Here is an 18,941-nt window from a genome sequence, read left to right on the forward strand (position 1 = left end):
AGGAGGGAGCCCGATTCCAGGGTGCGTCACCTGAGAACCACCCTCTCGCAAGAACCACCCTCTCGCAATCCGGGACTCCTCGGGGGATGTCGGAGAGCCGGTTTCAGCCCGATCCCTGCAGGCCAGGCCAAGGGATCCCACCTGCCGGAGGGACCCCGCTCACTCCACAGACACCCTTAGAGCCATGGTGCTTCCCTAGGTGTGGCTGGCTGGGAAAGGACCACAGGAGGTTGGCTCCAGGGCGTGTCTGGCCTGGCTTGCCCAGTCCCGCCCCTCCAGCCACCTCCTAATTAATTTCCTTTCAATATGCACAAATCCGTGCACCGGGGCACTAGTCAATGATGAGAGAATCACTGATCAGCTGCCTCCTGCACGCCCTCCGCTGGGGATTAAGCTCAGAACCCAAGCATGTGCCCTGACTGAGAATCAAACTGTGACCTCCTGGTTCATAGGTCAATGCTCAACCACTAAGCCACACCAGCCAGGCTATTTTATGCTTTTTGACAGAACTGTAAATGGAATTGTTTTATTAACGTGTCCTTCTGATAGTTCCTTACTGGTGTACAGAAATGCAACTGACCTCTGTGCACTGTTGACAGGAAGGGCTGGGCCAAGTCATGAACAGCTGCATAGCTTTATTATGAGTTAGGAAAGTCCATATTAAATGCATTATCCTACAAACAATAACCTATGAGTGTACACAAAATGACTATGAGCTAACGTTATTTAGTACTTCTGATACTTCCATTAAATTCAACTTCGTTACAAACATTAAACTCTACAAGCTATTTACAAACCCCCTGCCACACGTGCATCAGGTGGGCAGCGTGGCCATCCTCCTCCTCAGCTCAGCTGCCTTCCCCTCCAGCTCGGCACAGCCCTCCTCGGCCGCCTTCCCAATGCCTTCGTGGTACTTCTCCAGAGCCCCTTTCAAGGTCAGAAATATTTCCTAAGTGGAAAGCGAGATGGAATGAGTCTATGCAACCATCTAACTGAAAACGAGTTACAAGAATCATGGTCTATTCCTATTTATTAATATCACGTGCACGCACATGCGCGTCTGCTCTCAATAAAATCCCTCTACAAGCCAGACACGTCAAAAGTCTGCTCCTCAGAACAACGAGCCTGGCCTGTCACCACGGCCTGGGTTCTGAGACATGAGGACTTAACTGTCAAGGAAACTTGCACTTCGCTGCTCTCCATGGCAAACACCAGGCACACACCTAGATGGCTGTGGCAGCTAGAGCCTCCGCGCTGGAGCCGCCATCACTGAAGGCCTGTACAGACTCCCTACGAGCCCACAGGGCTGGGAAATGCCCCAGGGCCTCAACTGGTCAGGCTGCTCCACCAGCAAGAATGAGTTTTCACACACACCCACATGCATGTGCTGAACATAAAGAAACACGAAAGCAAGTTTTCAGCCTGAAGATAATTTCTTCCATCTCATACTTAGCCAATGCATTTTTGATCTTTTATTACTTATTTATTTTTTAAATTCTCAAACCTTGTGCTGGGGCCCTGACCAGAGTATGCTGGAGGTTCTAGGCCACTCGCCATTCACATGCGTACAGGCAAGGACACAGCAGCATTACTAGGTTAAAGGCCCCTTGGCCCTACACATGCGCAAGGGCAATGCCTCAGCAGTAGCACTATCTGTACTGCGCGAGCGCACCCTCCTGTAACCTGCTTATGTTAATGTAGCACGAGTCACTACTTGGCACGAGGCCTCTGTGTGTGTATCAGGTGCCCCTGACCAGCCAGTTGTTGGCTGCTTTCTTCACAATAAAGCATGTCCCACCTACCTGCTGTCACTCATGTGTTCTTCCAATTTCCTGCACCCAAGGGGGTCCAGTCCCTGGCTGAGGAACTTGCCCCCAACATCTTGACATAAGAATGAGTAGGATTCTGAAAAGTTAGAGGAGGGGTCAACCTCTCCTCTGGAGAACTGACGAAACCTTCAAAATGAGGGTGGCATAACTGACGTTTGAAGCTGGTGAGATTACCTGAAATCAATTTCTCATCAACACTCACCTGGGACTTCAGTTTCTCCCTCTCCGTGGTATCTTTTAGTTGCTGAATGGCAAATTTAACTTTTTGGATTTCCTGGTTAATGGTGGTTATTCGCTCATACACAGCACCTCTTTTTTCTTGAACTTTATTGCAATCTCTAAAGAAAATGGAGACAGCCAATTATAATTCCTCTTTAGCATCTAAAAGGCAAACGTTTAACTCTGAGTTCAATTCCAAAGTGAACATGTGTATCTGACACACCTCAGCCTTGTCTCAGGAATAAAAGCGAACAGGTGACGACCCCAGTGTGGGGCTACACGCATGCTGGGCGCCCACAAGCCACATGGGTCTGAGGTCACAGGCCCCGTCCAGGGTGTGCCTCGCATCCACTGGTAGGAATGTGGGTCAGGGCAATTCCACTGTGAGGCAGCTTGGCCACAAATCTAACGCCCAGGCTCTGCCCTTGGTTGCATCCACAGGAGAAAGAAAGAAAGGAAATGGTCCCCCGACCCCTAACATGCCTTTGAGAGGCTCCACAGTGACACCAGACATCCCTGACATCCCTCTCAACTATTCTTAGCACCTCAGCAAGGACGGGAAGGAGCCTGAACCAAGGGGCCCCAGCACACTAGCTGACAGCTACCACGAATGCTAACACTGCAGCTCTTCTCTGAGCACAAAACCCACGGTGCTGCCAGGCTGCGACAGTCCGGTGCACTGGGAGGTGACTAGGTGCACTAGGAGGTGACTAGGAGGTGACTAGGTGCACTAGGACGTGACTAGGAGGTGACTAGGTGCACTAGGAGGTGCACTAGGAGGTGACTAGGAGGTGGACCAGCTGGCCGACAGAGTAGAGCACTGAAGAATTATGCAAACCACAGAATTGTGACCCTGGAAAGAAACCCAGTACAGCAACATCTCCAAATCTGGACATGGCCCCCTAAGACCCATAGCTGGCTCATCTGTTCCCGCCCTCACTGTGGAACCCCTTTCTGAAATTGTATGGGTTTTGGAATCTCAGGGCAAAGCCCTTAGTTTTCCCAGTGCCCTGCCCTGAACTGCTCCGTACTCAATGACTGTGCGCTTGTACTGCTTGACGTCCTCGTGCTTCTTGTTGATTTTGAACTGGGCTGTGGCGAGTTTTTCCTTCTTCACATTCATCAGTCTGCGCAAGGAATTCTCTTCTGTCTTCAGTTTCTTCAGTTCTGACTCCCCGCTCTCAATCTGGTCCTCCAAGTTCAGGTTCTGTGTTATGAGATGGACTTCAGATCAATGCGACCAAGTAGGGTTTACAGACAGAATGAACGACTTTCTAGAAGAACTGCACTCAGACATGATCTGAAAGGAGATGGGGCTGTTTCGGCCCCGCACCTGCCGAAGCACGCAGACTGCAGAGGAGACACCAGAAGGCAGGGACAGAGAGCGCGCGACATCCAGGGGCTTCCCGTGCCGCTTTCTCAGCAGAACTGGAACAGAGGTGCGTACAAGCCCAGCCGAGAGGCGGAGGAGGAGCAGGGAGGAGGGTGGCCCAGAACTGAAGAAGCAGGGACCTCCCCCTGCTCTGCAGCTGCCCAGGGCAGACAGGCGAGCATGCGGTGGGGAACCAATACCTCGGGCCATCTCGTGCTCTAACCTCTACTTCCTCACTTAAGAAATCCCTCACAAATGCAAGGGGCGTGGCCTGGGACAGGCAGGGTGAGGATGAGGAAGGTGAGCAATGAGAAGGGTTTTCAGGTTTCTAGCCAGAGAAACTGAATGCTGGTGCCGGCTCTCCGCCTGCAGGGCAGACACTGTCACTGACTTTCGTCTCTAGACCCCAGGGGTCACTAGGTCACCTGGAGGAGCACTTCCAACAACTGTGAACACGAGTTTAAAACTCCCACTACTTTTCTCTGAAACCCAGACCAAAAGCGATGTCAGTGACGCCCCATCCCCGTCCCCTGGGGAGAGCTCTGCCCCAGCACACAGCCCCGCCCGGCACTCAGGGACCTGCTTTAGGACACGGTACCGGAGAGGAGGCAAATCCCAGGCACCAACACCGTGATTCCAGGGAGGACACAGCTCACCTCCTTTAAGACACCGGCCAGCTTCTCCCTGTTCTCCGCCAGCTCCTGTATTTTCTTCTGATACAGCTGCACCTCCAGCTGACAGGAGGGCAGGCCGTCCACCGAGTCGCGGTACACCTCGTACTTCTCCATCACTTCTTGCTGGAGAGAAAACGCAGAAACCGGGTGAGAGCCTCGTCGGGACACGGCAGTGACGTGTGCTCGCTGGGCAGTGATGCTGCCGCGGAGCAGCAGAGCGCACTCGGACCCGGCCGGACGGCACAGTCATGTCGCATCTGCGCCCAGGGGCGCGGACAGAGAAAAACTACCTCATTCACCAGCCCTCTCACTGAAGCACCTCCCAAGGTTTCTCCAATGATCTGAAAAGACTCCATTTCTGCCAACACTCCCACTACCGATTCCTCCCAGGCAACTGCCTCCCCAATTATAATCTTAGTCCTTCGCGTAAAGATGACTACTCCAGCTCATTTTTAAATAGACTAATTCCTCTTCTAAAACCAGGAATGAGCACTGCTGACCACAACCACCCTAACAACGAGGGCTTCTCTCCTGCCCCAGCCCCTTCTCAGCCAGTGGTCGTCATCAGCAAACTGCTGACCCCTCTCACTGCTCGTTTTTCCGTGGCCTTTCGTGCTAACAGCACCTTGCACGTCGTGGACATAACCCATCACCTGTCACATGCACTACAGGTATGTCCCCTAGCTGTACTGTTCTCTATAGCTTTTGGGTTTCCTATCTTAATTTTTAAAATCCATCCCAGACCAAGATTATATAAGTGTTCTCTTAAAATTTCTAAAATTGCTGAATTTTTGAATTTAAAATTTTAATCCAGTTAAAATGTATTTTTGTAAGTGCTGCAGGTGTAGACCCGACTCCCTTTGCTTCTAAGTGAATGGACTTTGAATGAGAACTGTTTGCTAAATCATCCCCTCTTCTCTCAAAACGTTCAGATCTGCGGGGCTCTCGTTTCTGCTCTGTAACCTTTGTCTATTCCTGTGTGGTAATTCTCAATACTCAGGAATTACCTGCAGAACAACCTCAGAGATGAACCTGAGTGTCTTCCATAGTTTATAAAACTTGCCACATAAAAGATGCTCAATCGTCCACCCGCTTCTACTGAGTCCCACCCGACCCACCTCTCCCCCAGGAACCAGGACCTTTAAACGCAAGTCCCACCACGCCCAGCACTCCCCTCTTAGCAGTCACTGTGGTGTCTTGGCTCAGGTCAAACCCAGCACCCTGAGCCCGCGACCTCTGTCTATTTTTCCATCACCTCAGGCCACTCTCCTTCTAGGCATCAGGCTGTTCCCAGAACACACCCGCGACCTCGGGAACTTTGCATATTCTGTTCCCTCTGCCCAATGCAAATTTACTAGGATCACCCCTGTTCCTCCTTCAGAGTCAACCTCAATTCCTCCCCTTCCCCCCACACCCAATTTCCACAGGTCAGGCAGGCTCCCTCATTACACTACTTCAAAGCACCGTCTACTATTTTTTTGTTTGTTTCTCTTTGTGGTGATTTTTAAAAAAGACTTTATTACCTGGAGTTTTACATTCACAGCAAAATTGAACGGAAGGCACAGAGATTCCCCATATATCTTCTGCCCCGACATGCAGACCCTACGCTTCTTCAAAGTACATATTAAAACCTGTTATCATATAATCCTCTCTAATAAAATGGTAATATGCAAATTAACCATCACTCCGCTACATAAGCCACACCCACCAGCCAATCAGGGCGAGTATGCAAATTAACCCCAATCCAAGATGGCTACAGCCACAGAGAGCAAGGTTTCCCAGGTAACAGAGCAAGCCAAGCTTTCCATAGCCGTTGCAGGCCTAAGCCTCCACTCAAGCTACAAAGTTTCAATTATAGAAGGTAAACAAATTCAAACAAATGGCGGCAGAATGGAGCTTGAGAGAGCAGGCTAGGGTTGCCGGCGGCAACAGGAGAAGCAAAGCTTTCCGCACACCCTGGCCGGGCTCACCCGCTTAAGGCTACAAAGTTTCAATTGTAGGTGAATTAACTGCCACAGAAATGGCTGCCACCCCAGAAATGGCTGCCGCCCCAGGCTACAAAGTTTCAATTATAGAAGGAAAATAAATTCCAGATACCAGGGCCTCCCCTTGGGTTGCCAGGGGGCATGGCCGGCCTGCAAACCACCACAGGCCCCTCACTCAGGCCGCCCCATACCCCAAGGGAACCCCCACCTGATCCGGGACACCCTTCAGGGCAAACCAGCTGGTCCCCAACCCTGTACCAGGCCTCTATCCTATCTAATAAAAGAGTAATATACAGATTGATCATCACTGCAACACACAATATAGCTGCCCCCATGTGGTCAAAGATCCTGCCCCCATGTGGACACAAGATGGCCACCACAAGATGGCCAGCAGGAGAAGGCAGTTGAGAGGCACTCGGCCTGCAAGGGAGGGCAGTTATGAGGGACCAGGCCTGCAAGGGAGGGCAGTTGAGAGGGACCAGGCTTGCAAGGGAGGGCAGTTGGAGGTGATCAACCCTGCAGGAGAGGGCAGTTAGGGGTGACCAGGCTGGCAGAGGAGGGAAGTTGGGGGTAAACAGGCTGGCAGGGGGGCAGTTAAGCATCAACCAGGCTGGCAGCGGAGTGGTTAGGGGGTGATCAGGCTGGCAGGCAGAAGCGGTTAGGGTCAATCAGGAAGGCAGGCAGGCAAACAGTTGGGAGCCAGCAGTCCTGGATTGTGAGAGGGATGTCCGACTGCCCGTTTAGGCCTGATCCCACCAGGATCAGGCCTAAAGGGGCAGTCGGACATCCCTCCAGGAGTCCCAGATTGGAGAGGGTACAGGCTGAGCTGAGGGACAACCCCCCGCCGTGCACGAATTTCGTGCACTGGGCTTCTAGTCTATAATAAAAGCGTAATATGCTAAAATTAGACTGGAGGACCTTCCGGATGAAGCTGGGGCTGCGAGGGAAGCCCAGGTCCCGGGTGCCTGCCAGCAGCTGGATAAAAGCCCGGGTCCCAGGTGCCTGCCGGGGGCCGGAGGGTAGCCCTCATCCCGGGTGCCTGCCGGCAGCCGGAGGGAAGCCTGGGTCCCGAATGCCAGAGGGAAGCCGGTGCCAGCAGCCGGGGGAAGGCCTACTCTTGCACGAATGTCACGCATCGGGCCTCTAGTTGGTTATAAACCTGTTTAATACCTTTCTCCCTTAAAATAAAGTACCTAAGTCTCATGAGGGTCACCCAGGGCAAAGCCTAAAAATCATGTTGCCTAAGTGAACAAATGCCTTCAAATTCTATATTTTACCCCAAACCCACTTTGAGAAGAGCCACAAATTAGAGATTCGGGTAAAACGCTTAAGGATAGGTAACCAAGAAATCAGATAATTAACAAATGATTAAACAACAGTTGCCAAAAAGACAGAAACTCGTTAAAATAAAAAGGAGCCTGGCTGGCGTGGCTCAGTGGATGAGCGTCGACCTATGCACCTGGAGGTCATAGTTGATTCCCGGTCAGGACGCATGCCCAGCTTTCAGTCTGGGCTCCCCAGTAGGGACGTGCAGGAGGCAGCCGATCCATGATTCTTTCATCATTGATGTCTCTCTCTCCCCCTCTCCCTTTTCTCTCTGAAATCAATAAAAAAAACATGTAAAATAACATTTAAAAAAATAAAAATAAAATAAAAAGGAACCTTACCCTAGAATTTTTAAGCTTCTGGACCGTATCTTTCATTTTTTCTTTATAATTCTTTAACTTCTCTGGGGAATCCACAATTTTTGTTTTCAAACTCTCTTGTACTTCTTTCAAAGAAACTACTGATAATCTTAGTTCATTCTGTGGAGAAGACATTTTAATGTATTAGATGCAACATGAAGTTGGAGATGTCCCATTACAATAACAGGAAAAAACAAGGAAGTTGGGTCCATGTTCGTGGCAGTGGGGCAAGTGATGGCCACAGTGTTTCCTGCCTTGAGGCTCACATTCATGTCCAGGCCCCAGGCCGAGCTCATCCCTCAGTCCCTCTCGGACTCCTGTAGAGTGCCCTGGCCCTCCAGTGTCCAATGGCACCCTGCAAGCCGGGCACACAGGTCCTGTGCTGGGCCATGACCAGTGTGGTCCTCCTGAGGGTCACCACCTCCCCTGGAAACCCTCCCCACCTGCTCCCATCCCTCCATCAGCAGGACACAGGCTCACACGCCACATTGTCCTTGTGCATTTCAGCTGTTTCTCAACTGACAGCACAACATGGGCGTGTGACCAGTTAGTTACTTGTGATCTCCCAGGACCCAAGCAAAGTCACAGCACTGAGACGGTGCTATGACAAAGGTTCAATTCGTTTCATTTTAAGGGAAAAGACACAGGAGACATTTTGACTATAACACACCCAGTTAAACACCCCTCCACACAAGCTCCCCAACCCCAATGCTGCTGAAGTGAAAGGTGCTCACCAAATGCTTGGTTCTCTCTAAAATATCGGACTTCTTTTGGGCATTTCTCTCTTGTAGCAATACCTGAGGAAAAAGCAAACAACTCTTTCATAATGACTCAAGGCAGATTTAGAGCCCCTCAGCGCTCTTATAAAACAGGGGTAAGGAAAGAGTTGGTGGATTAGACCAGTACCCTCACGCCCTCAGTCCACACTATCCAACCCCACCCACCCCCCGCCAGAAGCGCCCACGGCTCCCTTACTGAGGAGCTCAATCCAACAGCTGCTCAGCATTTGCGGCCGCCACGGCAGCCCAGCCGGGAGGAAAGTAGGGCTGTGGTGCCGAAGTGAGAGGCTCTCGTGGAGATGAGAGTTTTAGGTTCCCTAAGTCTCATGCTGCTGCCCCCTAACTGCACTGGCATCCTGGGCAGCGCAGCAAACCCTCCGGTGCTTCCGACTGTCCAGGGTCTGCACATGTACTCCCGCCCCCATCTGCAGACGCTCTTCTCAGAGTCAAGGTCTCCCAGGACACACACCGTTTTCTGCCGGAAGTCCTGGTTCAGCAGCTGCTGCAGCTCCTGGATCTCGTCGGAAAGCTGCTGGAACTCGGCCTGCTCTTCCGCTGGAACAGAACTGAGCAGAGCGGCGCCGTTAGCCCACATGGCGCCAGGTCTGAACTCTGGACTCTGCGGGCCAGACGGAAGGCTCGGCCTCGTGGCACTTCCCTGGGAACACCCTCCGCCTTCGTGTCTGAGATGGACCAGCTGCCTCCAGGACACGCTCCCTCCACTTCCCCCATCAGGTCTTCCTCCTTGGGGACCATCTCCGTGGGTACCATCTGCGCACCCCACCCTCTGACCCTGACTGAGAAAACCGACTCAGAGCCCCTGCCCTGCCCGCGCAGCTGCTCACTGGGCCCGACAGCGCCTGCTCTGGCCCTCCCAGGCCTCCCTAACTGACCCTCACACACCCAGGCTCCTCCACAGCAAGGTTCTCAGGGTGAGGCTCTGAAACATGGTCTAGAATTGTTCCTTTAATTCTGTTCCCTACTCCCAGTGAGTCTGATAAGCTCTCGTTTCCAGCCACCGGCGTGCATCCCGTCAGTCCCCTTCTACCTCCGCGCTCTACGTTCTACTCCGTTCCCCAGGGAGCGGGTTCTCTGCATGTTAGAGCCCCGCGTGGCTGTGACGGACACAGACGTGCTTTGCTGCATGTGCTGCCGATACTCGCCCAGTCTGGCCCTGTTGCTTGATCTGTTGCGCTAAACCCACCACGTGAAACTTGACCATCTGCCTCCCGTGCTGTCTTTCAGCTACTGCTGTCCCTGAAGGCAATTTACAGGCAGGCCTGACACACTCAGACTCAGCACGTTAGCAGGAATAAAAGTCCGTCAGTTCCAAATCAGAATACACAAGGCCGAGGAACCCTAACTCGTGAACGATTCTCCTCCTGACTGGCCTGAGTCAACAAAACGCCCCTCTGCTGAAGTAGAATGCTGACAACTGGCCCACTGCGCTGCTGCTCTCCTGTGCAAGCTAAACACTTCCGGGGCAGCTCCAGAGAGTAAGGTATCACTTGGCATGTGTCCAGCTAATGCACTAACAGCAGGAAAAAAACAAAAGATGTATTACATCCTAAGAGTGAGATAAAAGAAAAGGTAAACTTAAAACAGTGTGATTAGGTAAGAAACTTGAAATCTACTGTAAGGCTGTCAAATGCTACTTACAATCTATTTTGCATGTTTGAAGTGGCATTTATTTTATTTGTAAATCTGCTACTTACTCAAGTTTCTCCAACTTCATTATCGCCTCCTGGTGAGCCACATTTAGCTGCTGCATTTTGTCCACAGAAGATTTCTATTAAAGCAAGTTTAGTAACTTCACGTTAGCTTCCAACATAATCAGCAGCACGTTCACACATCCGCTGCCAGGGCAGACGGCAAACACTCACTCCATGCAACTTGCACCTTGCACAGAAACAAGCATGTGGGACGGAACCAGCCCCTGTGACAGTGCATCAGGGGTTCTGCTGCTCCGCCCGGAAGTGGTGGTGCGAGCCGGCGCTCTGTGCGGCGCCGGGAACAGCAGCTGAGATGACAGTGCCTGGACGCCGGTCGCCGGTCGCCCTGAGGAGTCAGTGCTGACCTAAACCACAGCCCAGCTCGTTCCAGTGCTTGCACAGTGGCAGCAGCCATTCGGTGGTGGCCAGGGGAGTGTCACAGGGGTCTTTGTAGAAATGACAGATGTCTGAGCTGTGCCTCAGAAATGAGCCAAGCCAAGGTGTATGCGCGTTGGCACACACACGTAGGCTTGGGGAGCGTGTGACGCTCAGGAGGTACGAGCGTGGTGTGGTTTGTGCGAGGACGTCTTTATTGGTGCTCAGTGTGGCGGGAGCGGAGTTCTGAGTGTCTGGCTCGGGTGCTTTTCCAAGAGTGTGTGCCCACAGCTGCGGACAGAGGGGAACAGCCCTTCCAAATTCTCGGAGCTGCTATGAACGTGCTTATGTGTGACAGGGTTACTGGGCTGAATGCTGCCATGCGGTGCTGGGCCAGCATGAGAAACAAGCAGCATGCAGTCAGGCCGTCACTGAGGAGCAAGCACGCATCCCCAGCCTCAGTGATTTAAGGGCACTGCTAACACCCACAGCAGCCCGGGGACTCGTCACTCCGCTCCTCCCTGACACTTCCTAAAATAGGAAGAAGCCTCAGCCACAGGATTCCACAGCCCAGCCTCTCCCTGACGGCACCAAACTAAGGCGCCTCACTAAGATGCCTTCCAGTAACTAAGCTGCACCCTCACATCAACACAACGCTCTTGGTTCCACAACACTCAGTCACCCGGGAAACGGATTCAAAGCAGATTACTAGTTTATGAACGAGGCTACTGGTCTGGCACGTGACCCAGAACCCGTTCCATCTTACGTATTGCCACAGAAACTCCATGTATGTGTCCCGGCACGCTTCCCTGAAGTGGATGAAGTTGATGATCCCACTCAAAAACCGACTGGTCCGATTGGCTTCTAAAACAGAAAGCGGGCTCCTTAAATAACCCTCTGAAACAGCATCCAAGTGAACGCTACCCTCTCCCACATGCACTCTGCTCGCAGGGCACAGAATAGAGCTGTGTGTGCTGGAACTGGCCCCGGTGCACAGAGTTCGCCCTGACTTAAAGATCGGAATCAGCTTTGCATTAATAACTTAAAAAAAGTCGAAGGCAAACCACTTTTGGCCACAGAAAACGGCAGAACCAGCTTTCCGCTCCCACCTGAACCAACCAGAAAGCCAGGCCCCATGGCTGCAGCAGCCCCAAGAGGGCCCTGCGGCGGGAGCCCTGCCCACGCGCCAGCCCAGCACCACCGCAGTGTCCCGGCTGCGCCCCGGGCGGAGGGCACAGACTCACAGCCTCTGCTGAGCCATGAAAGCAGAGTCAGAGTATGGCGAGACCAAGGCACCCCAGAATGTACACTGGTCTCTCCAAACTAAACTCCATCGCCCGCCTTACACTCCATTTGTTCCAGAAGGGAGAGAGAAGCGCCAGCAGTATAAGGAGAAAAGAAAAGGTTTTAAAAAGACCTGAATCAAACTTTGACGATTTACAACTAGAATATGTAAAATGAAGAATCCACTCAGCGGGGTTAAGAGCAGACCTACAGAGGAAAGGACCAGTGAGATGGAGGCAGCAGGAAAGCCAGAGTCGAGCGGGAACAGAGCACCGTGCGCTGAGGGACACCCCCAAACAACACAATGAGTGAGTAACGGGAGCCCCACAAAGAGGAGGGGCAGGGGGACTTTTATAAATAGCTGAACACTCTCCACATTTGATAGAACTACAAGTATATCCAAGGAAGTAAGCAAATCTAAGGGAGGGGGCGGGGAGGGGACAGACAAGTCCCCAAAAGGCACACTGTGATAAAGTGCCGAAAACCTGCGGCAGTCTTCAGCAGCCAGGTGGCAGGAGAGTTCGTCCGGGCTGAGGAGCAAGGGGCCGGGATCACTGACCTTCACAGAGAACAGCTGACAATGCCCTGGCCCCACCGGCCACAGGATGTGGGACCTCAGCAGGGCTGCACACATCCCAGGGAAAGGATGGATTAGGGAATCTCTCTCCCACCAGTGCAGGGAGATGACAAGGTTACTGGCACCTCTTCCCTGTCTTTGCTGAGACAATCAACTCCTCTGAGAAGTCTAACTGTGACCACGGCCACATGGGTTTTAGTGGAAGTAAACTCTGTATGTGTTTCTAGAACCATCAAAATTAGGAGAGAAGATAAAAAGTGGGCTTTAGACAATGAAAACCCTGGAAGAACTTCCAACAGCAAAATGAACCTCAGGAGGGATGTGGCCTTGATCCGGGAAGCTGAAGACGAGTTTAAACTTATAATCCAAAATGCACATGGGCACCTGTGTGCACGCACGCACACGCACAGAAAACACCTCTCCCCAGTCTGTGGGTGCAGCTGAAGCAGGGCTAAGGGGAAGTTTATGGCACTAAGCACCTTTATTAGAAAAGAAGAAACGTCTCAAACAACAGCCTCAGCTTCTGCCTTAAAAAAATAAACGCCAGGGGGACGGGTGGGTGGGGAGAGCAAACCCAAAGCAAGCATGAAAAATAACGCTAAGCACAAAACCCAATAAAATGCAAAACAAATATTCAGAAAAATCAATGAAAGGAAAAGCTTTTTCTTTGAAAGAGCAACAAAATGGAACACCCTCGAGTCAAAGGGGTCAGGGAGACTAAGAGTGAAGAGAGAAACTGCTCAAGTCCCAAGACTCCAGAGACAGGCGTAATGATGCGGGAAGACAAGAGCAACGCTATGTTAATACCTCTGCCAGCCTAAGTGGGAGAAGGAAGTCCCTGGAGAATGGAGACCAGCAGAGGAGCCCTTATTTATTAAAGAGGCTGAATTCTTAATCTGAAACCTTCCCATAGATTTCTTCAATTATGCACTTACAAATGGTGACCTTTTATGTAGGGTAAATTACATGTCAATCAACAAAACAAAAGCCAGGAGAGTCAGAGGACAAAAACAAGTTGTGAACAGCACACCAGGCTCTTGCGCCGGAGCCCCTTGGTGTGTGAGCATCAGAGGCAGAGGCGAGGGCACCTGAAGGCAGGACAAGCGCACCTTCTGACACAATAGCGTGACTATTCATGTTTTACTGAGACATTCCGCCCCAGTAAACAGGACTTGTACATTTACAGCTGATAAAACTGAGCCCACTATGCCATATCGCTGTTTGCCTATTACTTGTATTCAGACTCTCAAATATACAGAACATTTTTCAAATGTAAGGCATTCAGAACAACTACTCAGAAAAACAGCTTTTCTGTGGCTCTGTAAAGGACAGCATTCCAATATTAGGATAAAAAAAAAAGCATCCTTCTGAATGAGATCCTCCTTCCTTTGGGGTTTCATGTTTATTCGTGGAAAGGTGTTGAGAGACCCTCACTCACTTGGGTACAGAATGTCGGCCGTCTCAAAGTCATTCACCCGGCAGATGGGCATAAACGAGTTCCTGGAAGACAGTGGAGAAAACACTGAACAGTGTACTGTCGATCACACACAAGCCCGGGACAGAAACAGCTTCTTTTCAACGACATTTCTAGACACATTCTGAACGTCAAAGGACCACGGCAGACATCCCCTGTGGGACTGAAATTGCCTTTTCTGTACATCGCCTGAGTGCCCGTGCCCACGCCCAGTGGGAGATCCAAATAAACAGCGCACACTCACGGAGGTACTAGGGATGGAGAGGAAGAGGGTAGACATTCCTCCCCAAAGAAAATCATGTCACTAAGAAAGCTTAATGTAACGTGGATAGGGTTAGACTAAGAAAATAAAACGACTCTACTCACAGATGAATGAACAGGTTGCTGACGGGTAAGAAGCCTTCCATCAAATGTGGGTACATGACGTCCGATTTCACTGGCATCTAAAGGGGAAAACCAGAAAATCTAAGTTACACATTAACCTGACGAAATGAGAAAAGTCGTCAAGAAACCTCAACCAGAGTAAGATCAAATTACATTAACTTACCACTAAAGGAAAACAACAACAAATCATACAGACCCTAGAGCTGTGGTTAACATTAATAGCGAGGCTCACAGAGGGTGTTCAAGAGCGGTTCTCAACGCAGGAGGGCGCTGGTTCCGGTTTCTAAGTAGCAGCAGGACTACACTAGCTTTCACACACACACTCTTAACCGTAGAGTAAGCCAGGGCGGAGCGTGGGCCTGTGTCAGACACAGAGCGAAGGCTCGGCGAGGTTTCAATGGCAAAGCCTTAGATTTGAAGCACCGTGCTGTGATGCGGGATCATGTGCACCTTGAGACGGCGCTCCTGCTAGAAATCCCTGATGTGCTGAGCTCAGCTGCCTCCCTCAGCCGCCTCCACCTCGGGGTGTCCTTTCTCCTGACGCGGCTCGTTCTGAGAACAGCGACTTGGAGCGCCTGCCTGGGAACCTGCCCATCTGAGGCGCTGGGCCTCTCACTGGGTTCTGTCTGACTAAAGCGGTCAATATAAACCATCATCATGCCTGAGATGCCTTTCTAGGTGACATTTTATACAAGCCTTTCATTTGGTTACAAATAAAGTGAAGAACTTCCTGAGCCTGTGAGGTGGGACGAGAGCAGAGAGGCGCCGACCCACCATGTAGAAGTGCTCCAGGCGCGTGCCGTACACGATCTGCAAGGCCCTCAGGTAGATCATGTGCAGGACCTCGGGCTGCGGGAGAAGCACCTGTTAGTGCTGGGTCACCACCGTCCTCACCGCCCACAGCCACCACATGCAAAGGACAAGACTGACGTCTGGGGCGGAGGGCGGGCTAAAAGGGGTCAGGGGGAAAATGGGGACATATCGGTAATACTTTCAACAATCAAAATACAATTTTTTAAAAGACTGAAAAATTTCTCTTTTTCACTTAAAATATTTCCCTTCAAAGAGTTAATTTTCCCACATTTGAAAATGCCTTCTACACTTACCCTTTGCTCCTAAGTAGTAAGGGGTTGGTAAGATGGGCTGCCTGAGCTCATAGACACAATGAGAGCAAGTCGACCCAAATCCAACCCAACCAACCCCCACACTAGGCAAGAGGGGCCAGTCTTCCCAAACAGGTGGTCCGCCATGGGGTGTTTTTCTTCAAAAAGGAAAAGGTCACCCCCAGGGAGGCCCGGGGTGTTAAGGTTTCCTTGGATGTCAGTTACACGAGCACTGAGAGCAAGGTCTGAGTGGAATAGGGCAGGCAGGGATTTTTAAAGCGCCGTCTCCTAGATCAGCCGTCCCCAAATGCTGGCCTGCAGAGCTGTCCTATCCCCATGTAGCTGCATCCATCCTGAGAGCCTCTTTCATTTTAAACAATTAAAGGGGCACCAAGACCAGAAAGCTGCACTCCACACCATGAACCAGGCCCTCCTGTGCTGTCACTTCACAGGCAGCACACCCAGGAGACTTTGGGATCACTGCGCACACAGTTCGTTCATTCCCGCACTGAATAACTGCGGACAGAAGGAACACGTCACGCCCCCTTGGGACACAATGCAGGGCAGTTAGCCCGTGAGCTTCCCGCGGGCCGTTTCCCAGCAAGTCCTGTGCTGGAGGCCCGAGGACACCCTCAGAGCACCACTCCAGCTACAGAAACCGGAACAGACCTGGCTGTCCACGCTTCAGAAGCGCGCTCTCTTTGAACTGAATTCCTAGAGGAATGGAGACGTCACCCCACATGTAAACTTGTTCTTTTAAAACGACACGAGGAGCATCTCTGTGGCTTAAAACGACTGGTCTGCACCCAGTACTGGGCACAGGCCCTTCTCCACACCCGAGACCCAGCGTTCAGTCTGTTCTCACTGCGCCCACCCACCTGCACACAGTCCCGTCTCACCTTTGGATTGGGATAAAGATCACTCTTGGAGAGGTTTTTACCATCAGCCCCGGTGAGGATTTTGTTCCGAACATGAGTCACAATCTCAGCGACATTGTATCTGGGGAAAGACAGGGTCTCCATCCTGGGAGTCTCCGGCTAGTCTGGAGGAGGAAGAGCAGATCAGAGACGGGGCGGGACAGCAGCTCTCCTCGTCGGGAAGCTGATGCCCACGGGGAACCAGGAGCCCAGCTGACGTGCACAGGGTGTCCACAGCCATCGAACACCCGGGCAGGGAGCCCAGTCTTTCACAACCACCTGCAGCTCCTAAGTCACTTCTGCTCTGAAGTAAGGAAGCTACTTTCTAATTTCCCCATGCTGTTCTCTTTCATATGGCTGAAGAGATGAGAAACCAAGTTTTTCTTCTTTAAATTGGGGGGCACAACATCGATCCTGAGAATTAATCCTCAAAGCAAGGTATGTAGGCAGCACCATCCCCAGAATCATGTGTAAACAGTGGCAACACTGTCCTCTGACTCCACCTACTCACGACAGCGGTGAGACGCCGACAGGGTTAAGACGCAAGTAGGGACAGAAAAACCTGGAGAACAAAATACTGCGACTGGCAGGAATTCTAACCATCACAGTGGCAACTTAAGAAAACAAAACAGAAACCACTTCGCCTAGTGTCCTCCTACCGTGACGTGGGCCCGTCCCCGAGCGCAGTGGTCCTCACTGTCGCTCTCACACACACCTGGCAGTGTGGGGAGGCTCTGGCGTGGGGACGGCATGGGGTGCTCCTGCTCCAGCCCTGGGTGCAGACTGCTCAGGAGGCGGAGGTTAGGAAGCCCCCCAGCCAGGCCTTCCGCTCCCTCCTCTCAGGTCCCAGCAGGACGCCAAGTGGCAGCATGAGCAGCCACAGACGCCACTGACAGCCACACTGTTTTCCTACCAAGGACCCCACTCCCAGGGGAGCCGGAGCCCAGCGAGCCCAGGGGAACTGCTCAGCGCTGCAAACAAACGGGAAGGACGGCTCTGGGGCGCCAGCGGGGCTAGGACACCAGGGCCAGACACCACCCCGGCCGCGGGCGGCAGCGTTCGCAGGCTGAGGCCTTCCCAGCTCCGCGCCCCCTCGGGCACCCCCTCGGGCCTCAGGAGTCCCCACCGCAGGGGGCGGGGCGGGAACCCCTCCGCAGGCCGCAGGCGCCTGTGCGCGGGACCGTCACCCAGGGCCCCGCTGCCCTGAAGAGGGGGTCCTCATCCCTGTTCGGACGGCCGCCCGGGCACAGCCGCGCGGGTGGCCCCACAGGCAGCCAGGTGGCCGCCGACGCCCACAGCCCCTCCCCGGGACCCCGACACCAGGCGGCCCCCGCTATCCTTCCGTCCGCGGCGCTGGGTGAGGCCAGGCTGACCTCCGTGAGTGCCGTTTGCGGCAGAACCTGCAAGCTCTTTCCACCACGTCGGAGGCGAACCCCGCTGGCAGGGCCCGGCCCAGCGAGTTCGCAGGAAAAGGAGAGGCCTCTCTCCTGGAGGCCGCTCCACGGGGTGGGAGGCGGTCACGGCCCCGGGCGGGTCACGGCCCCGGGCGGGGGACCAGCTGCTGAGAGGCGCTCTGCCCGCAGGCGCCGCGGCTCCCCAAGGAGGCGGGCGGCCGGAACCCCAACCCCCGGCCCGCGCGTCCGCAGCAACTGCCGGGAGGACCTGCGACTGACACTTCGCTGGACCGAGGCGGCTCCCGCAGGAGGAGGACCGCGCGCGGGCCCCGCTCGGGCCCCGGTTACAACGCGACGTCCGACTCCTGCGCCCCTCGCTGTCGCTGACGCCGGCCGCCCACCGCCTCCCCGCCTCCCGCCCGCGCTCACCGCTTGGGAGACAGCGAGCCCGACCTGCAGCCACGGGCGGAGCCACCCGCACGGCGCTGACCGTTGTTGCAGTTTAAACCCGCCGCCTGGCCCAGGGCCCCGCCCCTTCCGCTACTTCCGGCAACGGTCTTGCCGGAGGCCGTTGAGGCTCAAAAGACTGGAGCTGCGCGGGCGGCGCGGGCTCCAGACGGAACTTTTCTCGGGGCTCAAGCATCCGGTCGGGCCTGAACTCCGCCGGAAGTGGGCGCTGCGGCTCGGGGCGCGTCGGGGGGCGGGGACGCTGCGAGCTGGTGGTTGGGTTCGTGGGTGCTCACGCACCTGGTTGCCCTTTGCGCTAGGTATCTGTATTCATTATGAATGAATAGGTAAACAGATAGAATGCTCTTGAATATTTTCATTAGCATTTCGGTGCATAGATATTTACATATAACAGTTTATATTTTGTGATAAAGTTGGGGCTGCAGATACCCTGAAAATGCAGCCGTACGTGAAACGGCAAATCCTGGGCACGTTTTGAACGCACGGCATAGTCACTGGGTGGCGCTGTTGCACTAAGGAGGGCCTGACCCCGTAGCAGCTTTATTTCGTTTTCTTTTACACCAGTAAACAGAATTACACTGACAGACACGAGCACTGTTCCAGGTGCGAACATGGAACCCTAAGTTCACTGGCTTTGAAGCGCGTGTGTGGGCGGAGGAAGGAAGACGACCTGGGCCCTGGCCACCTGTTCACCTGCCGTCCGTCAGCCG

The 18,941-nt window shown here is 53.1% G+C and overlaps 1 protein-coding gene across 6 annotated transcripts; it reads right to left on the minus strand.

Moving 5' to 3' along the window:
- Positions 1-603: 603 nt before the first annotated feature.
- Positions 604-18,295, minus strand: NUF2 (NUF2 component of NDC80 kinetochore complex). Of its 6 annotated transcripts, none has more exons than XM_079760860.1 (14): positions 18,217-18,295; positions 16,352-16,494; positions 15,124-15,198; positions 14,332-14,408; positions 13,930-13,991; positions 11,397-11,494; positions 10,259-10,332; positions 9,013-9,109; positions 8,499-8,561; positions 7,747-7,884; positions 4,077-4,217; positions 3,080-3,255; positions 2,032-2,167; positions 604-949 (listed from the first exon to the last, which is right to left on the minus strand). In XM_079760860.1, the coding sequence occupies exons 2-14, from the start codon at positions 16,472-16,474 to the stop codon at positions 815-817; spliced, it is 1,395 nt and encodes a 464-aa protein (XP_079616986.1). In that variant the 5' UTR covers positions 16,475-16,494; positions 18,217-18,295; the 3' UTR covers positions 604-814. The 6 variants fall into 6 exon arrangements, with proteins under 6 accessions (XP_079616986.1, XP_079616984.1, XP_079616983.1 ...); XM_079760858.1 differs by having other exon boundaries at positions 18,193-18,292; XM_079760857.1 differs by having other exon boundaries at positions 16,352-16,931; positions 18,217-18,247.
- Positions 18,296-18,941: the final 646 nt, after the last annotated feature.

Source organism: Cnephaeus nilssonii, assembly GCF_951640355.1.
Source record: "Cnephaeus nilssonii genome assembly, chromosome: 21".
Lineage (NCBI taxonomy): Eukaryota > Metazoa > Chordata > Mammalia > Chiroptera > Vespertilionidae > Cnephaeus > Cnephaeus nilssonii.

What these genes read in the sequence shown, in the direction of transcription:
- NUF2 (XM_079760860.1), bottom strand. Translation starts at nt 16,474, where the DNA reads ATGGAGACCCTGTCTTTCCCCAGATACAATGTCGCTGAGATTGTGACT. An exon ending in AGCAACCTGTTCATTCATCT is followed by an intron (nt 13,992 to 14,331) that starts GTGAGTAGAGTC and finishes ACTGTCTTCCAG; the next exon opens with GAACTCGTTTATGCCCATCT. An exon ending in TGGAGTTTCTGTGGCAATAC is followed by an intron (nt 10,333 to 11,396) that starts GTAAGATGGAAC and finishes TTGCTTTAATAG; the next exon opens with AAATCTTCTGTGGACAAAAT.